Source organism: Rhinichthys klamathensis, unplaced genomic scaffold (assembly GCF_029890125.1).
Source record: "Rhinichthys klamathensis goyatoka isolate OS25496 unplaced genomic scaffold, OSU_Roscu_1.1 h1tg000191l_1, whole genome shotgun sequence".
Classification (NCBI taxonomy): domain Eukaryota; kingdom Metazoa; phylum Chordata; class Actinopteri; order Cypriniformes; family Leuciscidae; genus Rhinichthys; species Rhinichthys klamathensis.
The window spans coordinates 6,080,946-6,108,052 of record NW_026606717.1 but is presented as its reverse complement, the minus strand read 5'-3'; the positions used below and the strand labels follow the sequence as shown (position 1 = coordinate 6,108,052).

Genomic DNA, 27,107 nt, shown 5'->3' with positions numbered 1-27,107 from the left:
TAAAGTATATCAAGGCCCTCCATTGCCAAGTTGTGGCGAAGGAGGGTGTCAGAATTATATTTTCTGTACAAAAAAACAAACAAACAATGTAAACCCTGCGTGAAACGGTATTGCCTCCAGGGACAAGTGCACTTTACTGATCCATGTCCTTGTAAAAGAGATTTCCCTTCTCATATTTTGTTTTCTGCACTCCTTTTCTAACAGGACAGCATGTAGATTTGCCTAAACTGCTTCAAAAAACGTGTTTTTAAAATGGAAAAGGACTTCATGGATGAACTTTGAATGTGAACTGAAGTTGTATCCTACCATTTAGCACTTCTAAAAGTGACCAATGTCAAACACGAGGGGAGAGCTGCGCATCCCGACGTTCATATGGTGAAACTACATCGCAGACCCCCCCCCCCCGGAACAGACACCTTAAGCTGTTCATCTTCAGTCAGTTTCAATGTTAAGTCTTTCTTTTCTGTAAAGCAGAATGCGACAAGCGTTCAAAGGAAAGCAAACGTAAAACGGTTTCGAGTGCCCTGTATCCTGAATTCCCCAAACAGCATCATTCTGCCTTCTGTTGATAAACGCTCGAGGCGAGAGCAGCACCTCTGCTCTGCATCCCTACCGTACTTTAGATGATGAGAAGCAAAAAATTTACAGTATACAAGTTTTGGATTCACCATGCAAGAATACTTGTTTGACTTTTTACTAACTTTTTTCTTCTTGTGAGTGTCTTGTGTAACATTTAATAAGCTCAAACTACATCCAGAGTAATTTACATAAAAGGACAATAGTAATTAGAAGAGAGCTGGATGAGGTGGTAACCATAGTAATGAGTGCATCCTGAAGAGCAGGTGTGGGAGTGGCCAAAGTGGTGGTGCTGGGGGGAAAGGGAAGGGGCAGTTCCTACGGCGTTCAGCGACATTCCCACACTTTGACCGTTTGATCTACACTTCCTGTCACCACGTAAGGAGAAGTCTTGTGGAAATCTGTGGAAGAAAGATGAAGTTGAATTAATGGATGAATATTGCATTGATAACAGTGTAATGCGTTTCCACAAAGCACTTTTTGCTTGGCTTACCCAGAGAGGTAACAAAGTGTTCGTGGGCACACAGGGTCTTCATGCAGCGCTTGTTCTTATAGTCCCAGATACGGAGGGTCTTGTCATCAGCACAGCTCACTACGAATCTCCCACCCGGATGGAACAGAACTCCACGCACCCAGTTGTCATGGCCAACCTGAGAGAAGGTGAGAGAAGTAAAAGATGCATGAAGAGCCATGTGATCTAATAAACAGTAAAAGTCACTTCAATGTGTGTTTGAAAAAGATGTTGCTAATTTACTATACAAATCGCGATACTGAAATCACAATATGATACTTATCACAATATTTTAAGCCAAAATAAAGAAGAGAGGTTTTATTTATTATTATTAAAATAATATTATTGTTATTATATTATTATCAGGACCCACAAATATCCTCCCATTGCATTATTACACTACATTATATATAGTAGCAGTGTTTCCGCTACATTCATTCTGCCGTGGCGGGCCGCCACACCTAAAATCATCCCGCCACGGCTCCAGCTTCTCAGTGAGCTCTGATATTGTGCATAGGCTACTATTGTGTTATTGTAAAGCTAAAGGCATAAAAAACATTGTAAAGCACCATAAAGTTTTCACACTATATTCCAACACTTCTAAAGTCATTCAATAGCATAATGTGAGGTAAAAATGAATATTTAAGTCTAAGGGTGTATTCACACCTGCCTTGTTTGGTTCGATTGAATCGAACTCTAGTTCGTTCCCCCCCTTGGTGCGGACCTTTTGGGCAGGTGTGAATACAGCAATCGAACTCAGGTGCGGACCAAACAACCGAACCGAGACCCACCTGAAGAGGTGGTCTCGGTACGGTTCCAAACGAACTCTGGTACGGTTCGTTTACGGTGTGAACATGAACCGACCCAATTGCAAGAAAGCACTGCGCCTTTGAGTTAACAGGCTTCCGTAGTCGGAGATTTTGGCATAATGGTTTGTGTTATTGTTGTTCAAGAGAATTCCATTCCGGCGCGCTGTCTGGCCACACGATACTGTTGCGCGTCTTTCTGCGCGCCGTGTGTGCGTCATTGGAATGGAATGAATGAGTGTGTGCATCAGGACATTCACATACAGAGCGTTCTCTTTAGTCTAATCGCGCATAGATGCAAAACAAGCTTTTACAGTTCATATAATGTAACGATAGTTACAATACAAGGATAATGCTGCTGCGTTAAACTGGACAAACTTAATCACAAGCGTTAACATTGACAGCACTTGTTAGCAGTATATACAATAAGTATCTCATTATTTGAATGTGTGAACATAGCCCCTCTCTATGAATGAAAACTTTATACCTTATCCGTCTTCTGCGCAGTTTCTTCATATTGCGTTTGTACAGAATAACACAAAATTAGTAAAATAACAAATATTGCGGTACAAAATATCTCCATGCTGAGCCTTTTTTGCACTTCCTGATTTCCCTACTTGAGAATCCTTGTCCAATGAATGGACGACCCTTAGCACATGTGTGGTTTTGTTTAGAAATTTTGGTTCACTTGCAAAAAGAGCAGTGTGAAAGCGAACCGTACCAAAAAAAAAATAAAAAAAAAAATTATTTGGTCCGGACCAAAGCAAGTACCTATCGGACTTTCCTGGTATGAATACACCCTAAGTTAAAGTTAATGGAAGCTCATCTCTCCTCAGTCATTCTCCATTCAGCATTCAAACAGCGCGTCGCGTTCGGTTACGACAGTAACACGACGACACTCTCTTCAAGATCAATGTTCCCATTATTATTCTTTATTTGTAGATAAAGGTCTATGGTTTGCACTTTGCATAAAATGACTTTATCTTGCTGGAGTTTATAGCGCTTTCTAAATCATATTCCTTTCTCCCGGGTATCTATTAGATTACAGCACTGGAGTAGAGAGCGCTATGAATTGCTCTTCATGCGCACTGTAACTGAAATTTAAAACTGTTAAAAGAAAAGGCTCAATAAACTGTTGCATAGATATAATACATTAAGCATAGATAGATATAATCTCTTCGCTTTGTGCTTTGAACTTTTCAATGCGAAGCGCTGCGCGCTGTGACTTCGCGTTGCTTCAAATGTATCATTCTGCGCACGCGATGCGCATAATCGCTTTGCCACTCTTATTGGACACTTCCATATTATAATATTTAGGGGAGGTTTAAACACCTGGGAGGTTCAAACTTTCAATTTTGCAGGCATTCGTTGGATCTCTTACACAGACTGCACACGCTCCCTGTGCTCGCTATGTCCCGCCTCTCCCGCTCATGTACTCATGTACATTTAAGAATAATCCATCTAAAACGCTTTAAATAATAATCATACTACTAAAACTAAATGTGACATGGTGATTTAAATGATGTTTGCGCTTTCACTTTGAGGAGTGCCACTCCAGTGCTTCAGATGATCAATGCAATCAATCACAGTTCTAATCGCAAGAAAGCGTGTCAAAATGACTATTCCCAAACTGTAAATGGTAAGTTCATCCAAAAATGTAGTCGTTCTCGTATTGTTTTCGCATGTCACACAAGCATTTGAACGTCCGTGTTTAGGCTACTACAGTATCTGCGTCGTTGTAAATCTGTTCATCGTATAAAACCATCGTGTCTCTTCAGAAGACTTGGATTTAGATTAGACCACTCGATCGATTATTTTTACGTTTTAGAGGAATGTACTTTAAATTAAGGGACAGAAATCTCTCAGGTTTCATATAAGATATCTTCATTTGTGAAAATCTTATAGGTTTGAAACAACATGAGGGTGAGTACATGACAGAACTTACATTTTTGGGTGCATTATACCCTATAAATACAGTAAGCTGAGCCTTGGATAAAACAAACTCAATATCACGAATCATATCGTTTACATCAACGATACATATCGGCACATTTTCATATAGCAATATCTCGATATAAAGATATATCGTTACACCCCTAGTTGCTAATAATTCATCAAACAATCAATCAAATACAGAGCAGTACTACATTATGATATGCACACTGATGTTCAAAATAGTCCAAGGCAAACTTTCTGTATTAAAAACCAACAACACATTTGCTAAAATGTGCAGTATAAAATGGAGCACACTGTGCTGGGTACTACACCCTACAATGCAACTTCCCATTTCCAGCATGAGAAATACGCTCAAGCAGTTAGCTGCTACTTTTAATGTCATGCAACTATAAAATGTCATGCTTTGGTAAATCATAATTATTACAAGTCAAAATAATTTTATACTAAGATATAGGATCAAATAATTTACATCAAATAATTATAATATTACTCATATTAATTATCATTTTGACTTCTCATAATTACAACAAATACCTAGTTATTACACAGTTATTGTAATTACTCTAGTAAGTACATAATGGACTGTAAAATAAAGTGAAACTAAAGTACTGACTTTTTTGCTAAATGCTAATGTGAGCGCAACTTTAGAATCTCATGATTTCAAATCGACATAACTATACTATAACTTCTCAAATTCAACACTTCATAATTATGATTTAACTAAGCATGATTTTTTTGTGATGGAAATGCTAATAATGCACACCGGTAACAGAGTAGCAAACAAAAGTGTGACTATAGATATGTTACAATGAAGCTGCCTGAACTATAGCTCTACTCACCAGTGTCATAAGGCACATGCCAGTACTTATGTCCCACATTTTAATGGTCTTGTCTCTGGATCCAGATAACAGGAATGGCCCAGGCTTTCCACTCTTCTTGTTCTGCAAGAAGAGAGTTAACATGACAAATTATTACCAGTATTTCATGATGCAGAAAAATACCAGAAATCTGCCATCAACGAACACAAAGTACCTCAGAGCCTGTAGCCTCAGATATGGTGGGGTGTGCGCTCTCAGGGGCCCAGGAGATGCACTCCACCACATGCTCGTGCTCCCGCAGCTCCGCCTTGCACTCCTTGGTGGCCACCACCCACACGCGCACCGTCTGGTCATTAGAGCAGCTGGCCAACAGTGTGCCGTCTTGATTGGGCCGGACCATACGCACCCACTCCCTGTGACCCGTGAACGTCTTCACACAGTAACTGAGGCAAGACAGAGAGAATCATCATACATTCACACTCCCAGAATATTTTGTATTGCTTTGAAATAAAAATGATAAATTATGTAATTACTTGTTTCATTAAAAAGAAATTTCAATAACCATTTCTTGAGGCAATACCATGGCAAAAACTACAAGATATTCAGAGCTCACTGTAATCCTTGAGGAGTACAGCATTTAGCTCACAATGTGCTGATTTATTACTCACCCAGTGGCCACTTCCCACATTTTCATGGTCTTATCCCTTGAAGCAGACACTATGTGATCCCCGTTGGGCATGATGGCAACCGACGACACATTGTGATCGTGTCCTGAGGATGGGAGGAAGATGAATGCAATAAGGTGTGATGAACAGCGTAGTTACAGTTTGTTTCAAGCAACTGGATTTTTGACTTGCATAACCATCTTGCGTTGGGCAAAAAAACTCATTTGAATCTTGATTCTAAGGTTACTGAGCTGACCAGGACGTATGACATATGATTAAAACAGGCACCTTTGTTATTTGAGTGAGAGATTAAAGCTGTCAGCCTGGTTAATCCTGCACCCAAACAAACCTTTGCCCATCCCCCCCGGACCAACAGGTCCTGACTGAGTCTCAGAGACAGGATTCTCCAGCACACTAATAAGCTTAAAGCCTATATTGGAGGTGGATGCAGTCCACGGTGGGTCAAAGGCCAGGAAGTTCCCCCACTAAATTTGAATAATGGTAATTATGTGGCAGCAAATGCGATAAATGTGTACCGTGCATGGTCCTGATGCACTCGAAGCCCTGGAAGTCCCACAGTTTGATGGTCATGTCCGCGGAGCAAGAAGCCAGCAGCTTTCCAGCCTGGTCAAAGGAGATGTCCTGCACTGAATCAGTGTGACCCTTCAGGGTCCGCTCGAAATCCCCAGCCTCGTAGTCCCAAACCTGCACAATGGGACAAACATACACACTTTATTCAAAGTGATTTAAAATAATGTTGCCCAATTTTTAAAACCGTTTTTGTAGCTTGAGTAAAACATCTGAGTGCTCTGGTACAGCACAACCCACAGCCAATAAAACTTATAATAAATAATACAAATAAAACAAAATATATAATAAATATTATAACAGAATTATTAGATTTACTGTGATGTTCGATAACTGATACGATTACTACTATGAATACTATACATTGAATTTTTCCAATTTGCTTTTCTAAATATACACTACCATTTAAACATTTGGGGTCGGAAATGCTTTTTAATGTTTCTGAAAGAAGATTCTTATACTCACCAAGGCTGCAATTATTTGATAAAAAAAAAAACAGTAAAAACAAGTAATATTGTTAATTATAATTTTTAATTCATTTGAATGAATTTTTATACATTTTAAAATGTAATTTATTCCTGTGACTGCAAAGCTTCAGTGTCACATGATCCTTCTGAAATCATTCTAATATGCTGATTTTCTGCTCAAGAAATATTTATTATTATCAATGTTGAAAACGGTTGAGCTGCTTAATATTTTTGTGAAAACTGATCATCCCCCCCCCCCCCCAGAAATCTTTGATGAACAGAAATTTCAAAAGAACTGCATTTCTCTGAAATAAAATAAAAAAAGGGAAAAATGTTTAGCTTTACTTAATTTGACGTGTTCTTGCTAAATAAATGAAAAAAAGATTTCTGATCCCAAACGTTTAAATGATAGTGTATATGGAATAATGAAAAGAATGAACAATGAGTGTACATAAGTGAACCATATTGGTCAGGACATGACTGTTTTTGCACAGTTCACACACAGTCTTAATGCAGTGCAGGACTTTCCCAAAAACAGAAAACTGCAGAGCGTCATTTACACAAGGCAAGTATTAACCCTGACTCATCAACTACTTTTTTGGACAACTAGTACAACAGAGCAGTTGTGCGAGCTCTATTTCACACTAGGGCGCCAATCTAGAATGTTAAAAGTACAGTAGCAAAGATGAATAGCAAGTTTTAAATCCCGCACAGAAAGACTTCAACTACAACTGTAAATGGCAGCAGGTTAGACAACAAAGTACATTGAGGGGATTAAATCTATGAGGAAAAAAAAGGTGTGATGCAAAATGTCTCTAGCAGTCTAGCTGTTATAATTATTGGTGACCTATAGATCTTTCCATGGGAAAAGGAACAAAGACAAGCATAAAGAAAAGCAGACCGAGAACGCTTATAACTGCACTGCCTGGTGTCCAGAGAACCTCTCACTGCGCCGTTGCCCTGGGGAACCAGAGCATCACGATTTCTCCATGGAGATAGGCAGTGAGTCAGCAGAAAAGAATGAGAGCAGATGGATTTGAAAACTAAAATGTGTCCCAAGAAAACATCCATATAGCATATGCATGCATACATCCTTGTACAGCCTATCAAAGACAAAACATCGGATGCATAAAAATACAGAACCAAAAACACACCTTTATAGTGGCGTCCTCTGAGGCGGAGACCATGAGGCTGAACACAGGGTGGAAGATGACGCGTGTGACAGGGCTTCTGTGACCGCTGAGGGCGTACTTCTCAGGCGGGCGTGGGATCCACTCTTTGGGGTCTCGTTTCTGTGCCACGGGGCCTCCTAAAGTGATCTCCTCCTTAGCTTCATTTAGTTTGGACTCCAACTCCATTACCTAACACAATACAGCATTGTAACCCCAGTTTTTCCTGTATTATTTTGGAAAACAGACATCTGTGCAATCGGTTTAAAAATACTGCCTTGTTTTGTTTTTTACTGTACTGACCTTTTTCTGTAATCTGATGACTGAAGTCCATTTCTTTTCCAAAAGGCCAGCATACTTCTTATCCAACTCCTCATTCTAAAATGATAAGTCAGAATGACAATGTGACATACTAACACATCAAATGGGAATGCCTTTTTTATTTTAAATCTTAGTGTGAAAATGTGTTAATACCATATCTAACTCTGCCTCCTTCTTAAAAACAGAATATGCCTCTTCGTAGCCATTGGAGCGCAGATAATCTGCTATTGCTCGATTTCTGAAAGGCAAAGATGGGACTTTATTAGACAAAGAGATGTGTGATCATGCAGTTAAGCCCTAATAAAAACTCCCAGACAGTATCAGTATGCGATCATCAACACTGAGATTTAATGCATGTACGGTGAATGATCAAGACTGGATTTAAATCACATTGGCAGTGACAGAGATGGGTCATTCAGTGTCAACTTAACCAGAGGTCCCTGGTTCAAACTTTTGATTTTGTTAATATTTTTCTGTAGAAAGACAAACATAAATAGTGATGAAAGTCAAAATATTAAATGTCACAGATGTACATTTACGGAGTAATCCAATATTTTGTTATCGGGGGGTCAAAAGGACAATTTTCACCTGAGATTTGGAGCCAAATTAGAGGGGTGTAAAAATGACTTTAAAAAGATGGCAGCATCATTATTTTATTTTTACACAGACTAGAGATTGGTAGGTCATCTGTTGTGACTTTAACAATCTTTGTTTCATTATATGCCAATGGTGACAGTTAAAATATGGCATATTTTGCCTCAAGTTAGCAAGCCTGTAACTCAAGAAGTATTAAAAATATCTTAATAGTCTTTTAGATTCTGGTTCTCATCTTAACAAACTTTCCTTTTGGTATCTTCATTTTAAAGGCCCTCGATGGTTCAATCCCAGAGATATGGATATCTTAATGCGGCACTATGAGTAAATTGTACACATTTTCAGTGGTCAAAAACCAAATCTGGGTCACTTTGCATACAGCGGATACTTTTTTTCTTTTACAGAGGAATATTTAATTATTATATCCATTATTTTTAACAATGTTAAAACTAGAAATGTATCTAATTTTTTTCTATCAGCTCAACTGCATAGAACATACCTGTCTGAGTGCCATAAATATTATTTTTCTAAAGTTGTCATGCCTGTAACTCAAAGTATCCTTTTAGATTCTCATTCTTAATTAGCTTTTCTTTTGGAATCTTTTTAAGGCCCAATATAACTCAGTCCCATAGATATGGGGATCTCAAAGCAGCTCAATGCTCAAATTGTTGAATGTAGTCACATGTGGTCACACCACTACACAACCATGCAAATGTTGTTAGGGACATCAAGACTCATTGGAAGTGCAGACTGCAAAGTGCAAAGTTTTGTGAGTGACAACAGAATTGAATCTGCTAAATTATTGTTCAATTTACAGAATCCAGATATCAGTCCTGAATTAAAACTGTGTACACAGAATGAAGTTAAAGTGACAACTATATTTAGCTGCAGTGTGTATGTGGCCATTCTTTAGCATTTGCTTGTTAGTTAGCATACAAACAAGTACCGGTAGCCTAAATGTAAAGAATTTTAAATTTAACCAGACCAGCTGGCCATCAATTAACACTATTAAAAGAACGGACCCGGACCCGTTTTTCACACAACGGGAAACACAGTAGTGTTGACACTGACAGGTGGCAACAATTCGAAAGCAGAGGCTAAAAAATGCCTCTCATCATTCACAATATTTCTTGCTTTATTTAACACTCTACAAAGTATAGAAAGTATCTATTAATGTAATGTAATCACTTACAGTTTACTTGCCACTTTACTCACTGATTTGATAGATGTTTTGGTGATGCAATAATTGTCACACTACATGGTTATAAAGAGTGCACTTCCATCTCTTAATGAAAGTGGAGACCGGGGAAAAACCGGAGCAGGAAAGTAACCAAAACAGTACCCTGGTTGTCATGGACACCTGCCACCGAGGATGGAAAAAGTCTCAAATGACACAGCAGGAATGGCCAAAATGGAAGACTGAGCACTTTCACTTGTCTCGACACACACGCAGAGCCTCTACTTTTATCTTCCTGTGCTTCATTATGTAAATGAGTCTTTCACCTCTTCAGATGATGGTGAATATTTCATTAGCTGAACAATGGGTTAAATTAAGGTAGTGACGTCAGCACCTTCGAGACTAGACTTAGTGACTTCTCTGAAGGAAACTGAACAGAACACAAGCAGTCCAGTAACCAAAAGCAAAAACTGGATTCAAAAGAACAGCCACCCGAAGATAGTCAAATGAACCAGGCATTAAGTTTCTTAATGGTGACTTGGGAAAAACTTTTTCCCCAAATCTGTATCCTATCCTGAGCTGATGTCATATGCCCAACCCAAAATATGTCCACAATCTTAAAAGCAAAGTAGATATGCAATACAAATCGATATAAGATACAATCACGATTCATATTATGTGATATTTTTTTCCCCAACCTCTAGTAAAAATGCCCCTGGAAATTAATTTATGGGGGGAAATTATCACTCCTTAAATGGAAATGTTAATGTCTGTCACTGGACAGAATATGAATATGAAAATATTTGTGAATCAGCTGTCCATAACAGGCCTAAACCAGCCATGGTCCCAGCAAAAACTAAAAATATAGTCTAAATCCTGTTATTGACAAAATCCCCAAAAATAGATTATTTTCATCAATATTACAAAACCAGTTTGACAAATGTCATTTGGTGTCAGAGCAGAAATTATACACTTTAAAGAAATGTTTAAAAAAGTAAAGTGAGATTCAACTTCAGTATAGAGATTAGATTGGCCTCAACTGGTTAAGTCTTTGATGTTTGTTATGTGGCTTTGGCTTAAAGGCTTCAGCAGTACAAGCTCCCAGAAATAACTTTCCTTCCAAACAAGGTGGCCAGCCAACAAGGACACATCCAAATGTGCTCAAATATTTGACACAACTGCCTTTTCACCAATATCATATATTCTTAATACAGCTTCTTCAAACCATCACTCTTTAAATCAGCGAGATTACCCAAAAGACCCCTGGTGCTACATGAAGCGTGGAGGATGCACAAGGATAGTCACGTAATTATGAACCCATCCTCCACTCCTCAGTCATGAGGCTTTATAAAATATTAAACCTAACTTGCTGTCGCAGGAAGCTCCCTGAGGCGCAGGCAGCCATGCTCTTCACTACTGCAATGAACTGCACTTGATATCAGGTTTCACGAGGTATAATCATTTTATTTGATCACATGTTGATATTTAAGCATTTCAGAATCAAACAGACACTTAACGTATTTTTCGGAATACAAGTCGTGTTTTTTTATCATCTGAAATGTTCTCGACTTGTATTACAAAGTGACTTCCATGTAATTAACATCTAGCATGCAAAACAAGCACAAAGTGTGCACATTTAGATTTGTGCCAAATGAGAGAAGTACACGAGGCCACATTTATTTGTATAGTGCAGTGAGCGACAAGTTCAAAATGAAATGGATACACCAATGCTACTTATTTGTTTAGTTTTTTCTGCAATTACAATGCAATTCTGACCAAGTGTGACTTTTCACCTTATTTTTAATGTAAGAGCAGACACAGCCATTGAATATTTTAGCTGTACAAAAATATTTCACTATGCTGCTTGATATTGCAAACTGGCGTCATACTTTATTTATTGTCATTATCATAAACATACTGGTCTATCTGTAGCACATACAGTTTTACCATTTACTGCACTTTGTTATTCTTCTAGTAATACTTGTAGCTAGGGCTGTCGCAATAACCGCAATATTGTTTTCTTTTTTCACTTTGTGCATGTGTATTAAATGTTAAATAAGTTAATAATGATAACAACACTGTTTATCATGGTGATTTGTACAGAGGCTATTTTTGCACTTAAGCCTAAACAGACAGTGAATGACAGAGATCGATTGAGCGCGTGCGATTACCTGAGTCTGTCTTTGAGGCCAAGTCATATATATTCGTGAAAAGGTTGCTGTGTCCAAGAAAAGCAAAATATTTGTCGTGAAATATTTACCATGAATGGCGTCAGCACTGGTCAGCATCCACAGCGCGAGGAAGCCGCGGGAAACAAATATCAGCGAGTCACGCATTGAATCAATCCCATTGGTCTCTATTAAAGGTGAACTAAGTAACTTGTTTACCTTAACCGAACAGCTTTGGAGTCATTGTAATGTTTACATTACTGATTTCGTGTTGAATGGTGGTCGTCTCGCACCCCCCTGGTGCCTGTGAGCCGCAAAACCACCCTTGCAACTTTGGGCCGGCGGGCCGTCGGCCTCAGTGTTAGGAAGTATCGTGTGATATCAGGTCTCGCGAGGTAACTAATTGCTTTACGGCAAAAAGCAGATCTGATAAAATTCTGATAAAATGAGCATCAAACTGAAATAACCCGGCGCCGTATACATGTGGTGTTCGAGGCGCACATACAATACAGACTGCCGACAGTTAAACAGGGCGCGCGCAGCTCTTAAAGGGGCCATACCTTATTTCCACTCGTTACAGCGTCCATCCTACTGAACAGGTACCGGTGTACAGTAGGGGTGGAACGGTACATGTATTCGTATTGAACCGAAACGGTACGGGCGTCACGGTTCGGTGCACGAATTTGCACGCAGAATACACGGTACAAATTAAAAAAAAAAAACTCTTAAATAGCGATAAATTTCGCTCTATTCGCTTTTGGTGTGACTGTTAACGCAGCAATGAACAGGCTGCGATCAAGATTGCAATGCAGGAGTGTGTGTGTCTGTGTGCGCGCGCGCGAGAGAGAGAGAGAGAGAGAGAGAGAGAGAGAGAGAGAGAGAGAGAGAGAGAGAGAGAGGCGCGATGAACAGTGTGTGTGTGTGTGCGAGAGAGAGAGAGGCGCGATCGAACAGTGTGTGTGTGTGTGCGCGCGCGTGCGAGAGAGAGAGGCGCGGGCGCGAATCGCGCGATGAACAGTGTGTGTGTGTGTGTGTGTGTGTGTGTGTGCGCGCGCGCGAGAGAGAGAGAGAGAGAGAGAGAGAGAGAGAGAGAGAGAGAGAGAGAGAGAGAGAGAGAGAGAGAGAGAGAGAGAGGCGCGATGAACAGTGTGTGTGTGTGTGCGAGAGAGAGAGAGGCGCGATCGAACAGTGTGTGTGTGTGTGCGCGCGCGTGCGAGAGAGAGAGAGAGGCGCGGGCGCGAATCGCGTGATGAACAGTGTGTGTGTGTGTGTGAGAGAGAGAGGCACGGGCGATCGAACAGTGGAAACGTAAAAACATACTCCGTCATTTTTTTCATACAGGACATCATTAAAACTGCAAATTGTTTACTTATATTTGTGTACACTGGCAATAAAACACAACATTGTGCTTTTGTCACACTCTAAACTCTTGTCAAACTGTAACCTACAACTGTTAACAAAAGTTTTTATGGTAGTATTATTTTATACGGAAATCAATTATTTATAATTCAGATGAGAATAAAGTTAGTTAATTAAAATGAAGGAAAACAAATATCTTGATCTGAAATAGCAAATTAATTTTAAATTCATTCAGGTACAATTACCAAACATATCTCAAGGTCTTTTCGTCTTTTTAATAATTTAATTAATAAACTAATTATATAAAACTACTGTCAGTGCACTACAAATAAACTGGTTCTATGCCTTTATTAATAAAACTTATTTAAAAAAATACAAGGTTTAAGACATTTATAAAAATGCCTTCTGCATTTTTGTTTTGCTTTTCACTCCATTGTACCGAAATCGTACCGAACCGTGATGTCTGAACCGAGGTATGAACCGAACCGTGACTTCTGTGTACCGTTCCACCCCTAGTGTACAGGGGGAGGGGATCCGGCCGTGAGTGCGAGCCATCTCTGCGTGAGTGCTATTCACGACAGTACAAGTACTCCACAGCGACTCTAGGGGTCGCTGTTTGACAAAAATGGAATTCCTACTTAGTGCTGCTTTAAGCTAAGCATCAGCTTCAGCGTTACCCATGCAACGCATTTCTCGTCAGCTGAGCCTTGAAAAGTGGAGCTCAACGTTAATTAAATATTTAACAACTTGTTTCATTACATATATCTTTTAAAAGTTAATGAATCAGCATTTTTTAATGTGTCCGTTGAATGAACGGTTTAATGACTCAAGGACAATCCGTTGCCATAACAATGTAACTGCGCGCTGAGTGACAGCCTTTCAATGCGCAGAAATGCTGTTTAGTTTCGGTTACAGAAAATGTCCTCGTTTTTGTGCATGCTGACCACATCGTAACACTTATTTATATAACAACAAATAAATACATAATTACCGCAAGGGAAATTACTTCACCGCGACAGCCCTACTTGTAGCAGCCAACGAATCGGAAGTCTCGCACATTGACAGAAAATAGCTTACTTATAGTGTGACTTATTTTCCGAAAAATATGGTAAATGTCAGCCTATTAATGTGATTGAGATCCAGAGATGTATGTTTTGATTGCATTAGAATATGGACTCACAGTTCATCTCGTTGCCTCTGTGACAGCACCATTGTGTCAGGAGGGTGGGGGCGCTGTCTCTGCCCCGAGTAAGGAGCTGGCGAACAGTCCCGAGCAGCTCCTCAGCGGACGAACTGAGGGATGAGACACAATCTCACACTCTTGTGCAAACCGAGGTTACTTGGGCTTGGATGCTTCCTCCACAGCGACACACCAGACCACAGCAAAACAGATGCTGGAACTAACACCAATTTGATCCACTTGCCATCTAGGGAGAAACAGATAAATTAGAAAAGAAACATTAAAGCAGTTCATACAAGATAAAGGTGAAGCAGCAATAATTGTGAACTTGACTTGAGCCATGTACCCAGACAAAAACCGTTACAAACACAATAAAAGAGCGAGCCATAATTCATCCATTAGCATTTTTACTCACTCTCCAACTTATATTAAATCAATTGTGTATCTGCCATTCTGACCATGTGCACTCATAATAAAGCATCACAGCCCTCCCAAACATCCACACAGTAACATTCAGCCCTGCGATGACAGCCAGAGTGGAAGTGCTGGCGGTGGCGTGGCGTAAATCCCCTCTGCTAATCCTGAGGGGATGGTGGTCCAATAAAACAGTCGTCCAGACGAATAGTGGGGTGTTGGGGACTGAGACAAGACTTTGTAATCCTTTCAGTAGGTTTTGACAGCCTGCAAATATCCACTATAATCTGTATGGTGCTAACTAAAATAGCTTGATGCAGGTGAAAAATGTCTATGTACATTAATAACTACATAATCATTAACTACCTACATTACTATAGGGATAGGATTACGGCAGGGGTGCAAAACTCAGTTCCAGGAGGGCCACAGACCTGCAAAGTTTAGCTTCAACCCTAATTACATTATTGAATTAAATCCAGCTAATCAAGAAAACTACAGGTATGTGTGTTGGAATTACACTCTCCAGGGCTGTAGATCTTCAGGTACTAAGTTTTGCTACATATAATGAATATATTGCTGCTGCCAAGACATCAATCCTAAAACAACAAAACTGCAACAAATTAAGAAGAAATGGCTTCTGTATCGGAAGTGAATCTTTTTTTATTCACTTTAGTTGTTATTATTGCATTACACTATATTTCTGTATATAGTGTACTATAATAATTAACTATAATTATTGCTATAATAATTAACTATAAGTATAATAATTAACTATTATTGCATTACACAATATTTCTGTAGTAATTACTTCACATTCATCCTCAAGTCTTTATTTTGGTGGGAAACTGAAGGATAAGTGAGTTCACCTAAAATTGGTAGGCTAATGTGTAGAGGTCGACCCATAGTGGATTTTACAGATACCGATATCTAGGTTTGACCGTACATGCCGATAACCGATAATTCAACCGATATTTTTTTTAATGGATACTGGATTAAAAACAAACATCATACTCACAATAAAACAGTGCTGAACTGAAATGTGCTCAATTAAATAAATAAATATGAATATATTAAAACTTTATATAGAAAATAATTTAAACATTAAAATATTACAGGTTTCGTTAGCTATAACCTAAAAACATAAGTACATTTCATAGGTAACACTTTGCAAGTCCCATTTGTAAACAAGGATGTATGAACTAGCTTTCATGAACTATATGCATAATGCAATATACCTTTTTACTGCATGTATTAATATGAGCAATACAATTGTACCTTTATCATTCATGTTAGTTCATTCATAGTACATTAACTAAGGTAATAAAAGATAAAATAAGAATTAAAACTCCATTTCAAATGCATTAGTAAATGTTGAATTAATTATTCAGTCAGAGTCAGTGACAAACATCAGATGGACCCAATAAAATTGTAAGTCCCGCCCCAGCTCGTGAACAGAACCAATCAGAGTTGAGGCGGCAGCCTGAAGTTAACGATGAACTTGGTGGAAGAGCAGGAGACTAACTGACTGAAAAATGTCAAATGTCAATGTCAAAAATGGGGAAAAGAAAACAAATCAGGGAACCAGAAATGCCAGGAAAAGACGGAGAGGGAGGCAAGGAGAGTGGTGGTATCCTAGTCGATCAAGACGTTCTTAAAGACCGGTTATATATTGTTATTTCGCTGGGAATTAGAAAACTTCCGTCTACAGTCTGCCGTGTACAGTCATTGTTTATTCTCGGTGCGCGCCGCAATCGACCGAATGATTACGTGGTCTAAATTCCTGTCTTTTTACAGTATTGTAACTAGAGTTTTTAAAAAATTACACGAGTCACGACGCATTGCATTATGCATCTGACCTGCCGGCTGATGATATTTAAAACATAGAGAAAACACGAAGACAACACACTGCACTTGGATGAATAAATGTATTCGCTTTATTTAATAATATTACCAGTTCCATATTATCTTTATTAAAAAATAAGACAATGAATGCTTTTATTTTTTTAATTAGACTGCATTCTTGTCAAGTTTTTAAATGTTTACTTTTTGATTTATGAATTATAACAGACTGATGGGGAATTTTTTTTATTACTTTTTAAAAATTGGTTTTATTATTATTTAACAATTTCTTGCTTTTTTTATTAGTTGTAATTTTTATATAAACATTTAACTTTTAAAATAAAGGTTTTACAACAACATCACCATCTTCTGTTATGTGGGCCTCCATGTTCATCTATTGTACAGTATATGATATTGGTGGAGGGTGGTGGGGGCCCACATCAATATTTTTTCAGGGGGCCCCGAATCCTCTAGCTACGGCCCTGGTTCCACCAAACAACTATCGGTGCCGATTAATCGGCAAAACCGATGAATCGGTCGACCTCTACTAATGTGCAAAGGTGTTGGTTTCGTGGACTTTCAATGAAATGACTTTGGACAAAAATGATGAGAGAATATTTTTTTATTATTATTATTCGTGTTTTGAAAATGAACTAAAGTCACATGAAATTGGAACAACATGAGTAACTTTCTGAATTTTCCCTTTTGGGTAAACGATAACATTAAAGTCCCCCTGTAGTCAATTTTATCCCTTAAAACTCATCTTTGATCAGTAAAATTACATTTAAAAAAAAAAATCCTGTGAATTTTTTTTACTCGCACCTTAAAATAGCTTGAATGTAACTCTACACACTCGCTTAATTTAATAAACGTGGATAGCGGATACAAGAATATGAAAATTAGCCCAGGCTCCACTCACTCACACCAGCTCAGAGACCGACTCGGTTAACTCATGTACCGTACACAAGTCGATGTATCAGAATGGTAATGCGTTTTATGTATCGCTCTCTACAACATCGGACACATAACGGTAATTAATGATTAGGCTTTTGCTTGACTACGTTATCAAACAGCTAATAATGTGCTGCTTATGTTACAAAAAACATGTTCCCGTTCACCATCTCAGAGCCTGACAGCCGCTTTCTAAAAATCAGTATCCTTAGAACGCCAGTGGAGAAAGGCATATAGTTCATCATAACATCATAATGTACATCATATATACATAATTCACCCGACATATTGCTTAATCTACCTGATTTTTCATATCAACAGAAAAATATACTGGGATAACCTGGCTTCTCTCGAGACCGCAGTTAATATGCTAAAGCCCGCCCGCATGTTGACGTGATTGGTTACAAGGTAGTTTGTGACGTCAGAAACACCAGCAACTTCAAACTGTGTTTTTGAGACTGTCTTTTGGTTCACTGCAGTTTTAAGGAGAAAATACTCAGCAATGTTGTTGACTTAAAGCATATTAAAAACACCACATACATAGACATATAAACATTAAAAACTTAATTTTCACCACGGGGGGTCTTTAAGTCTTTTGTGTAGCTCACTACAGTTTTTATTACACTCCTGCCTAACATTATAATCAGGTTTGGAATAACGTCAATGCAAAATTAAAGTAAACAGAGCACTTTGCATTCTGCCTGCATGTTACTTACCACAAAACTGAACTGTGGATAAAAAGTGAACCAACTTTTCATGTGGAGCAGTAAAATATAGCGAACTTTTGAGGCTGCTGAAAACACTATCACGAGTCCCATACCACGTGTGCTTGGAGTATGTGTGTAGTTAAGGACAGAACAGAGCGTCGCTCATTCACTTTGAAGCATGCAGCACATTCAAACTAACACACTAAGCCACACTCTGACATATTGATTGTAATGTGATAAATTGTGCAGCTCTACTTGTATTATTATTGAATACATTTGTGTGTATTCAATAAGGTATTACTTCCGCCTTAAACAACTAATTGTTAGAGTTACCATTCATGTCCCAAGCAGGGGAAATAATTAATCATAACTTCCCTGCATTACACAGAGTAAAGGTCAGTATACATCTCTGTTAATGAACAGGAAAAGCAAGCTGTCATTAGAATGCTCCTCCTATGAAATTAAATAAACTCAACAACAGCTTTCATTTCTAAATTACCAAACAATGAACTGAAGAATCTACGGAAAGCCAAATGCAAATACAATACAAATACAACTTTATTAGACACAAGCTTATAGACAGGGCTCCAGACTGCAAACAATTTGACAAAAATTGGAAAAAGCAAAAATTCTGAAAATGTTGTTCGTTTCTCCATATTAGTAAAGAAATAATAAGACAAAAGGTTATTACAGGTGCAAGACACAATGTAGTCAAAAAAAAAAAAAAAAAAGGTGAACGTCTGGTCCACATACTGATTTCTTGCTCCAAAAGGAAAATGATTGCTTGCTTGCACTTAAGAAAAGTAAACCAAACAGCTAATAGAACCTGAGACGACACCATGTTTGAGCACCTGGTACAGTTGAGTGGAATAGGTCTGGTGTAGGGTAGCTTCTTGAGGCAAGTCAAACATGAAAAGGTGTTGTACATTTTTTTATTAAATGAGGCTGTCTGTGATAGAGCAACGAAACGCATGAAGTGGGTCAGTGGCACGATATATTGTTTCAGCACCGACCTCACGATGTGCGCATCTGTGATAGTCACATCACAGGGCGTGTGATGTCAAGTAGGGATCGCAATTAGAGATGCACCGATTGCAATTTTCTTGACCGATTCCGATGTCAGATTTTAAGTGTGAACTGCCGATTTTTGCTGATTCCGATTTTCATAAGAAATAATATTGACAGCATATAAAAACAAAAATGTACTTTTCCTCGCTGCTAAATTTTTATTTTGGTTTAAAAAAAAAAAAAGTAAAATGTCAATGTCAGTTATAAAATAAGAACAACAGCACAAATAAATGCAATAGAATGGGGATGGGCAACCTCAGGCTTGGAGGGCCACTGTCCTGCAGAGTTTAGCTCCAACCCTAATCAAACACACCTGAACAAGCCAATTAAGGTCTTCAGGATTACTAGAAATCTGGCAGGTGAGTTATCATCAGGGTTGGAGCTAAACTCTGCAGGACAGTGGCCCTCCAAGCCCGAGGTTGCCCATCCCTGCAATAAAATAAAGAGAGATATGAAATAAATGCAGCTTTAAAGGAGCTGTATGTAAGAAATGTATTTCAATTAATCATAAAATGGCCCTGATATATCACTAGACATTAAGAAATCATGTACATTTCAAATACTTATATCACTGACAACAGTTGTCCGGCCAGGATATTGTCATTTAAAAAGTGCAGTTGCAGCCCTCAACTGATGTTGATGTTGTCATGTTGTGTTTTGGTCTGATGCTCCACCCTCCACCTATCTACCAATCACGAAGTCAGTAGTGTTGCGGCATCCGGGTTGCCAGCTCTGCTCTAGTTACCACAGCTGCAGCTCGTCACGTTCCTGCTGGATCCTGCAGCCTATCTGGCAACCTTGAGTCAGGGGGGAGGGGGAGGGGATACACCACTCTACAGTAATTTGAAAGTGATTGCAGTACCAGTTTTGGCCACAATCTTACATACAGCTCCTTTAAGTTTTTTAAGGTGGGTCTAACAGTAGTATTCAGTCAGGTAAGAAATACTACAGATATTAGGTGCCATTAGGGCATTTTTTTATTACATTTATATCACCTAAATGTTTGTTCACCTAACTGTTTGTGTTTACAGTGGGTTTTTTTTTTTACTTAAGAGTTTATACAACACAAGGAAGCTTGTTTTCAATCTTTGAATTAAATTGTATCTTTATTCTATTGTTTGTATTTGTGCTACTTTTTTCAAATTAAATAAAGAGAAAAGTTTTTGGGTAGGTCTAACACTAGTGTTTAGGAACAGAAATACTACAGAATCTGAATAAAGTAATCAGATGTAAAATAACAATGGATAGTCTTTTAGTTTAAATTAAATACATAGGCTAGTAATCGTGGTTCCTTACCAGACTGCATTTTGCGACCTTTTTTTCTGCCGGTGCGAATATATTTTGTTAGGGGTCACACTGGTGTCGCCACCACATTGCCCAGTTGATAAGAGCTTCAATTTCTGTTGCATATGAGAAACATTAAACAGTATCCATTGAGGAAGCATTTGAATTGGCAGCAGAATTAATATCTTTGCAGCGAGATCTAGTGAGAAGCATTCAAATGCGGCACAGAATTCTCTGTTGCAAACTATATCCTATTTAAATGTTATTTTTAATGTGATGATCCAAAACATTAGGCTATTTGTTTATTAATCAAAGATTGTCCCCATTTGTAAAACTAAAAGTTCAAAGATAGGAAAACTAACATGTGGCAAACAAACGCTTTAATTTAAAAATAAAAAAACATAAGAAATTACCAGTATAACCAGTAGGTGGCGGCAGAGGCGCACTTACAAGCCATTTCCACTAGGGGTGGGAATCTCTAGGCATCTCATGATTCGATTCGATTACGATTCAGAGGGCTGCGATTCGATGCTAAAGCGATTATCGATTATATGATTTTTTTTGTGTGTGTGACTATAAATACTTTTCTTTAAAAGTACAAAGTAATGACCCATAAAGAATTAACGTACAATATATTTTATTAACATTGCAAAAAACCAACAGGAAAATAAATCTGTGCCTGAACTAGCAGCATACTTGTAGTAAATTAATAATATAACAACGACCGGTAGCCTACAGCCGAGTGTTTTTCCTCCTGGGTGGAAACGTGTCATATGGCTTCATGTTTCCGAAATATTTTAGTTTTATTCTATAAAGCTTACAAATAATGTGGCTCTTTTCCAGCTCCTTTCCCCTTTCAACTTCATAGAAGCCAAAATATTTCCACACGTCAGCTTTTAACACGGAGGGTGTTTGGATTTCGCGCTCAGCCATAGCGTCTGTTATGTGCACGCCACAGGCGGTCCGGCCACTGCACTTCCGCGCTTCAGAGTTCCGTCTTTTGCGTTCCGTCAATATTACGGTATTATGAGTATATACTTTTTTTTTTTTTTTGAAAATCGATTTTTGTGAATCGATTCAGAATAGTCCACGTCCTTACGCGATGCATCTAATAGGGGTGTAACGATACACAAAATTGACGGTTCGGTTTTCCCACGGTTTTGACGTCTCGGTTCGGTTCGATTCGGTTCGGTTTAGAAAGCTAAAATTGCTTTTTTTTTTTCTTTTTTTTTTTAAACAGTGGTTTAACGAAAAAATTATCTTTGTCTTTAAATTAATTCAATTACAATTAAACGTTTCACAAGGATTAAAAAACATCTGCTAATTACTATAACATTAAAGGTTGTAGCCTAGAGTTTTAACCTAAATGCAGATGCTATTTATTTTTTAGATATAATAATCAACACACAACACATTGTATGAAAACATGTAAACTGAACATAAGGCAGTTTTTGCATTAACTTGTGTTTTTACTCTAATTTGTTATTGAAATATAATACTTTACACAGTTGTCATTTTCATGAAAGATATTTTAAACATACATTAAATAATCAAGATATCATTAACAGGTTAAGTAAAATATAATATATAGGCTAACATGGTGCATTTATTTAGTGCAAGAGTTAATTTATAGGAACCAAAGTTGTGGACACTGAATCACTTGCCTGTTGAGGTAAATATAATGCTAGTGACAAGCTATGCTGTTTTATTGACGTCTTTCCGCTGCTGAAACACTGATTGAGCGATTACACGAGTTATGATGCCTTTCAGTGAGTATACTGCATCTTTCAACATACCTTCAGGTGTCCATTCTGTAACTGAGGAAGAGATGATCGCGTTTACCCGCGCGCCGCGCTGCCGCTTGAAATGAGGAGCTTAGTAGGCATACAGCGATCTGTCACGCCACATCAAAGAGCGCCAAAACGCCATTTATTGTTTGAATTTCGTGATCAAATAGACAGAATTTGAAAGATTACACCTTGCTTATTATCGAAAGTAACAAAACACGGAGCTTGTTATTTGGTGTTAATGGTGGTTAGGCTACAAAACTGAATTCGTTGTGTACTGTACACAAGACATGAGGTCCATTGAGCCGGGCTGGGCTGGGCGGGGCCGGGATTAGCAGGGGGCGGGGCGGGGCGTGTTCGGTTTGCAATGAGAGTATCGCGATTCGAATCGTGTGTTCTGTATCGCGGTTTTTTGGTTCGGTTCGAATATCGTTACACCCCTAGCATCTAAGAATCGATTTTTTCCCCCACCCCTAATTTCCACTCCCTATTCCCTAATATATTTTTTTTCACACATTTTGCTTAAAGCTACAATATGTAATTTTTTTCGCTGCTAGGGGTCGCTAACCTCTTACAATAACAAAGGCGTAGGTTGATGACGCATGAGCGGAATAATGGAACTTGTCGTTATGCTGATGGATCTAATAATGTTTATGGATGAGTGAATGAATACATTGATGTTTTTATCATGACTGTGGTATGAAGCAGGGCGAGATTGCTAATGAGAGACAGATATCAGCGCCACACCCGAGTCCCGCGGATAAAAAGGAATAAGGACATTTCATTCTACCCGCAAGTGCAGAATTACTACTCACACAGGTCAGTTTATTAGACGAATGAAACTTGTGAGGTAACAGCGCTGTTCCACTTAGTCTGCACGATCACACTAAACTGCCTTTGAGTGTGTTGAAAGTTACAATGTTATTTGATATCTGATATTGATCCTTGTTTTAGTTCTCCTTTTGTCCCAAAGTCTGCTTGCCATGGTCAAGTCAAGTCAAGTCACCTTAATTTATATAGCGCTTTTTACAATACAGATTGTATCAAAGCGCTTCACAGTGATAACATAACATGAAAACAATATAACAAAGTTTGTTTCTAAAAGAAAATTGCGTCAGCGTCCACCTTAAGTAAGGCAGATCAATAACATTATTGAATATTAAATGTCCCCAACTAAGCAAGCCAAAAGCCAAGGCAACAGTGGCAAGGAACCAAAACTCCATCAGGTGACAGAATGGAGAAAAAAACCTTGGGAGAAACCAGACTCAGTCGGGGGGCCAGTTCTCCTCTGGCCAACGAAGGAACAGTGCATGATTCGGGCAGCATTACAAGTCAGATTGGATCGGAACATTTAGAGTATTTATCCATTTCCATCTTTTGGAAGTCCAAGTAATCACGCCGGTATTAAGACGAGTTGTTGAGGATCAGTGCCGTCCACCAATGGTCCATAATGTTTGAACGAAACAACAGCGTGAGCGTGCCGCTAGACGTAACGCAGTTGTCCACATCTGTCACCATGGTTACCATGGCAGTACGAGTGGAAACCACCAGGGATAATGCGGATATTACGTCATTGACAGGCGACAGTGACCAGGGACGAGCCATTATTTAAAATTGGAATTTCTCTGAAATTAAAAATCTTTGGGAACTTTTGGGATATTGTAAGTACACAACTGCAGGAAATATATCACACTGTGCAAGTGATTTTTGGATATTTTATTACAAAAATCTTATTGTACCTTTAACTTGTGTCAAAGTTTGACACTTTTTGTACTGGTCCCAAAAAGGTCCCAAAGTTTCTGGAAAAACAAAAACTTAAAATTGCACAGAAAGCAAGTAAAGAACGCTCCTTTAATAATCACTGAAGTTGTTGGTCAATTCAGTGTGATTCTACAGAAGAACAATAAAATGAGGTTGTTGTTAAAAGTTAATTTTTATCTGAATCTAATCCCAAGCTCAGTGCTTTACAATCAAATATGCATTTCCAAGAAATAAACATGTAATATTATTAGTAACTTCACTTATTAATCAAAAACAATAGTAATTGTATGATTAAATTGCCTTTATGATTCCCCCCTCAGCGCCACCAAATCAGGTGCCATTACCATCTGTAGAACTTAGTGGTTCTTTTGTTGTTTTATCTCTTTTGCGGCCAAGTTACCAGCACACAACTGCATTTGTATATTAACGATTAACCATTTCATGTCAGTGTTGTCGGGCCTTTTTGAAGGGGTGTTTGTTAATCCTAATTAAATTAATGTGAAAAAAGTACAAATAAAACTGAGCATACTCTGTAACCAATGACATCATCCTGATTCTCAAGGGAAATAACAGTGCAAAGCAGAACAGCACATGTGTAGATCGGGATACCACAGCAGTGCATAAATGAATAGGCCTATTCCGATTCCAGTATATAAAACATCATATTTGGAACGTGGCTGTAACCCGAATACAGACCTTAAAAAGAAATTTGATGAGCATGTTAACATAACATAATGTCCTAAAGTTTAGTGGATTAAGGCCACACAGCCTAAAGGCCCACAAACTCACACCAAGACTAATGTTCTGTGACAACCACTTGAATTTGAATGAGTTATAAACATTTGCATGCCGTCAATAACAAAATTTTATTACGGATAGATGTTAATATCTTTTCAATTCCATCGCACTGAAAAAAAAAGAAAAAAAAGGCAGCGAAACAATAAGATTTGTGTTTTTTGGTCATCAGCCTGTGGCTGCTGCGGTTACATAAACTACGAATTGGTAGCAATCATGATTGAAGACATAACACTGTTTGACTTTGTTTCTTCTCAGTGACATGGGTTTCAGAAATGGAAAGTTGCACACCACTGCCCCATTTTATTTTATTGGAACTAGCCTATTTAAACAATGAACACATAATTATGCGTTTATTAAACATAACACAAGAGCCATCAAATCAAACACAGAGACTATCATAATCATGTTAATAAAAAAGAAAATATACAAATAAAGTCCATGAGCATTTCTATAAGCAAATAGCATATTACACCACTGTATCTCTGCTTTTCCAAGCACCACCTCCTGTCAAAGAGTTACCCATTTCCCCCCCACAATTATCTGAACAGGAAAAAATAGGACCAAATTATCATGCCAAATATTTGTTAATTTACAAGAACACCAAACATATTGGAATATATTGGATGCATTCATGGGGAAAGCCTGTGAAGTGTATAATCTATGATTTTGTTTCCATGAAATGAGCTCAAGAATTGTGTCAGTTGAGTCATTTTCACTGCTAAAGGCTAAAAACGAAGAACAAAAAACAAAAAAAAACCACAGAATTAAATTGCAATGAAGACGTCACACTGAATGACGTCAGATGCAAGGCAAGCTCAGGCCAAGTAGCCTAAAATTTTATTAGGCCGGATAAATAATCATTAGCAACAGAAAGGCAACACCCACGTGGTAGAAGAGAGTGATGACAGCTGAATAATCTAACTAAGGTGTGTGTGTGTACATATATCAAGTGTTAGGGCAAGGCAAAGCGCTCACACCTCTACATATCATGATTCTTGAGCTGGTGCTGATTTAACGTTAGCCAAAATGTAAGTTTGTCATGTCTGTCCATTAAGAGTCCGAGGGATCCCAATAACATTAATATTCTTGTATATTCCAAAAACATTCCATCTTGAACACCGAATCAAAACATGATGGCAGCCAGACAGGCAACGTTGACAATTTGTTTGCCAACTATAATCATGAACGGCTCGGCTATTAATTAGCAAACACATAATAACACATCCTACATAGCCTTGTTGACAGACAGAACAGTATATTATTATAACAGCAGCGAACCGTACAGTTATGCACCGGCATCGATGTGATGAATCTCCGGCCTTCAACCATCATAGGCACACCCAATCCCAAATATCACTCACACCAGCCAGTTAAATAAAACTTTAACGCCTTTATGGAACTACATTAGAGGGAAAGAGGATTTGATACGCAGAAATACAAATGCCACTAGCAGTTATGACTTATTCAGTGAATTTATTGCTGAGATGATGCTAACATGAACTAGCTAACATTAGTATGGGTCAAACCACTAAAGGCCGGCTGTCACAAATGCCCCGTCAGGTAAGAGGCTTAATTTAATTAAGTGAGGATTAAATGCAAGTATTGGTTATGTATCCACGTTTGTATGCAAGTTATGACATTGCCGGAGTTAGTTTATATTGCACTCTCTCTGATATTCCCACCCTTATTTTGCTCTAACGGCCTGTCCGCCATTTTGAGTCAGGCAGGCAGGCGGCGCAAATTTCGCAGCCACATACACACTTTAACCGACTCACTTTCACCATAGCGCAGCCAGCAACAAATATGGATTATCCTTACCTTCTTATATGAAAGGTTCCTCGTCTGGCAGATCTCACAACTAAGTAAAAAACTAAAACCGAATGAGATGGGTCTCCGCTGAAAGTCACTTCCGATTTCCCGGCTCAGTCAGCGCTGTTTCTCCACCTTGATTTCTGCACCGCATAACCGTCTACTGGTGACGTGCACGCGCACGGTGCAGCCGGGGCCGCGCCCGCCTTGAGGATCACAGCGGTCACTTACTTACATCATAACCTTCAGCTGACACTGAGGATCAGAGACGCATTTTAGGACCTTTTTGAACTTGTTACGTTTCAATTAATATGTAATTTATAATATCATTTAT

The 27,107-nt window shown here is 38.5% G+C and overlaps 1 protein-coding gene across 1 annotated transcript; it reads right to left on the bottom strand.

The window, feature by feature from the left end:
* Positions 1-411: 411 nt before the first annotated feature.
* Positions 412-26,948, bottom strand: pafah1b1b (platelet-activating factor acetylhydrolase 1b, regulatory subunit 1b). The gene is made up of 11 exons (XM_056262206.1): positions 26,783-26,948; positions 14,356-14,602; positions 8,031-8,115; positions 7,860-7,934; positions 7,542-7,748; positions 5,869-6,037; positions 5,336-5,438; positions 4,882-5,110; positions 4,689-4,790; positions 1,070-1,226; positions 412-977 (listed from the first exon to the last, which is right to left on the bottom strand). The coding sequence occupies exons 2-11, from the start codon at positions 14,385-14,387 to the stop codon at positions 904-906; spliced, it is 1,233 nt and encodes a 410-aa protein (XP_056118181.1). The 5' UTR covers positions 14,388-14,602; positions 26,783-26,948; the 3' UTR covers positions 412-903.
* Positions 26,949-27,107: the final 159 nt, after the last annotated feature.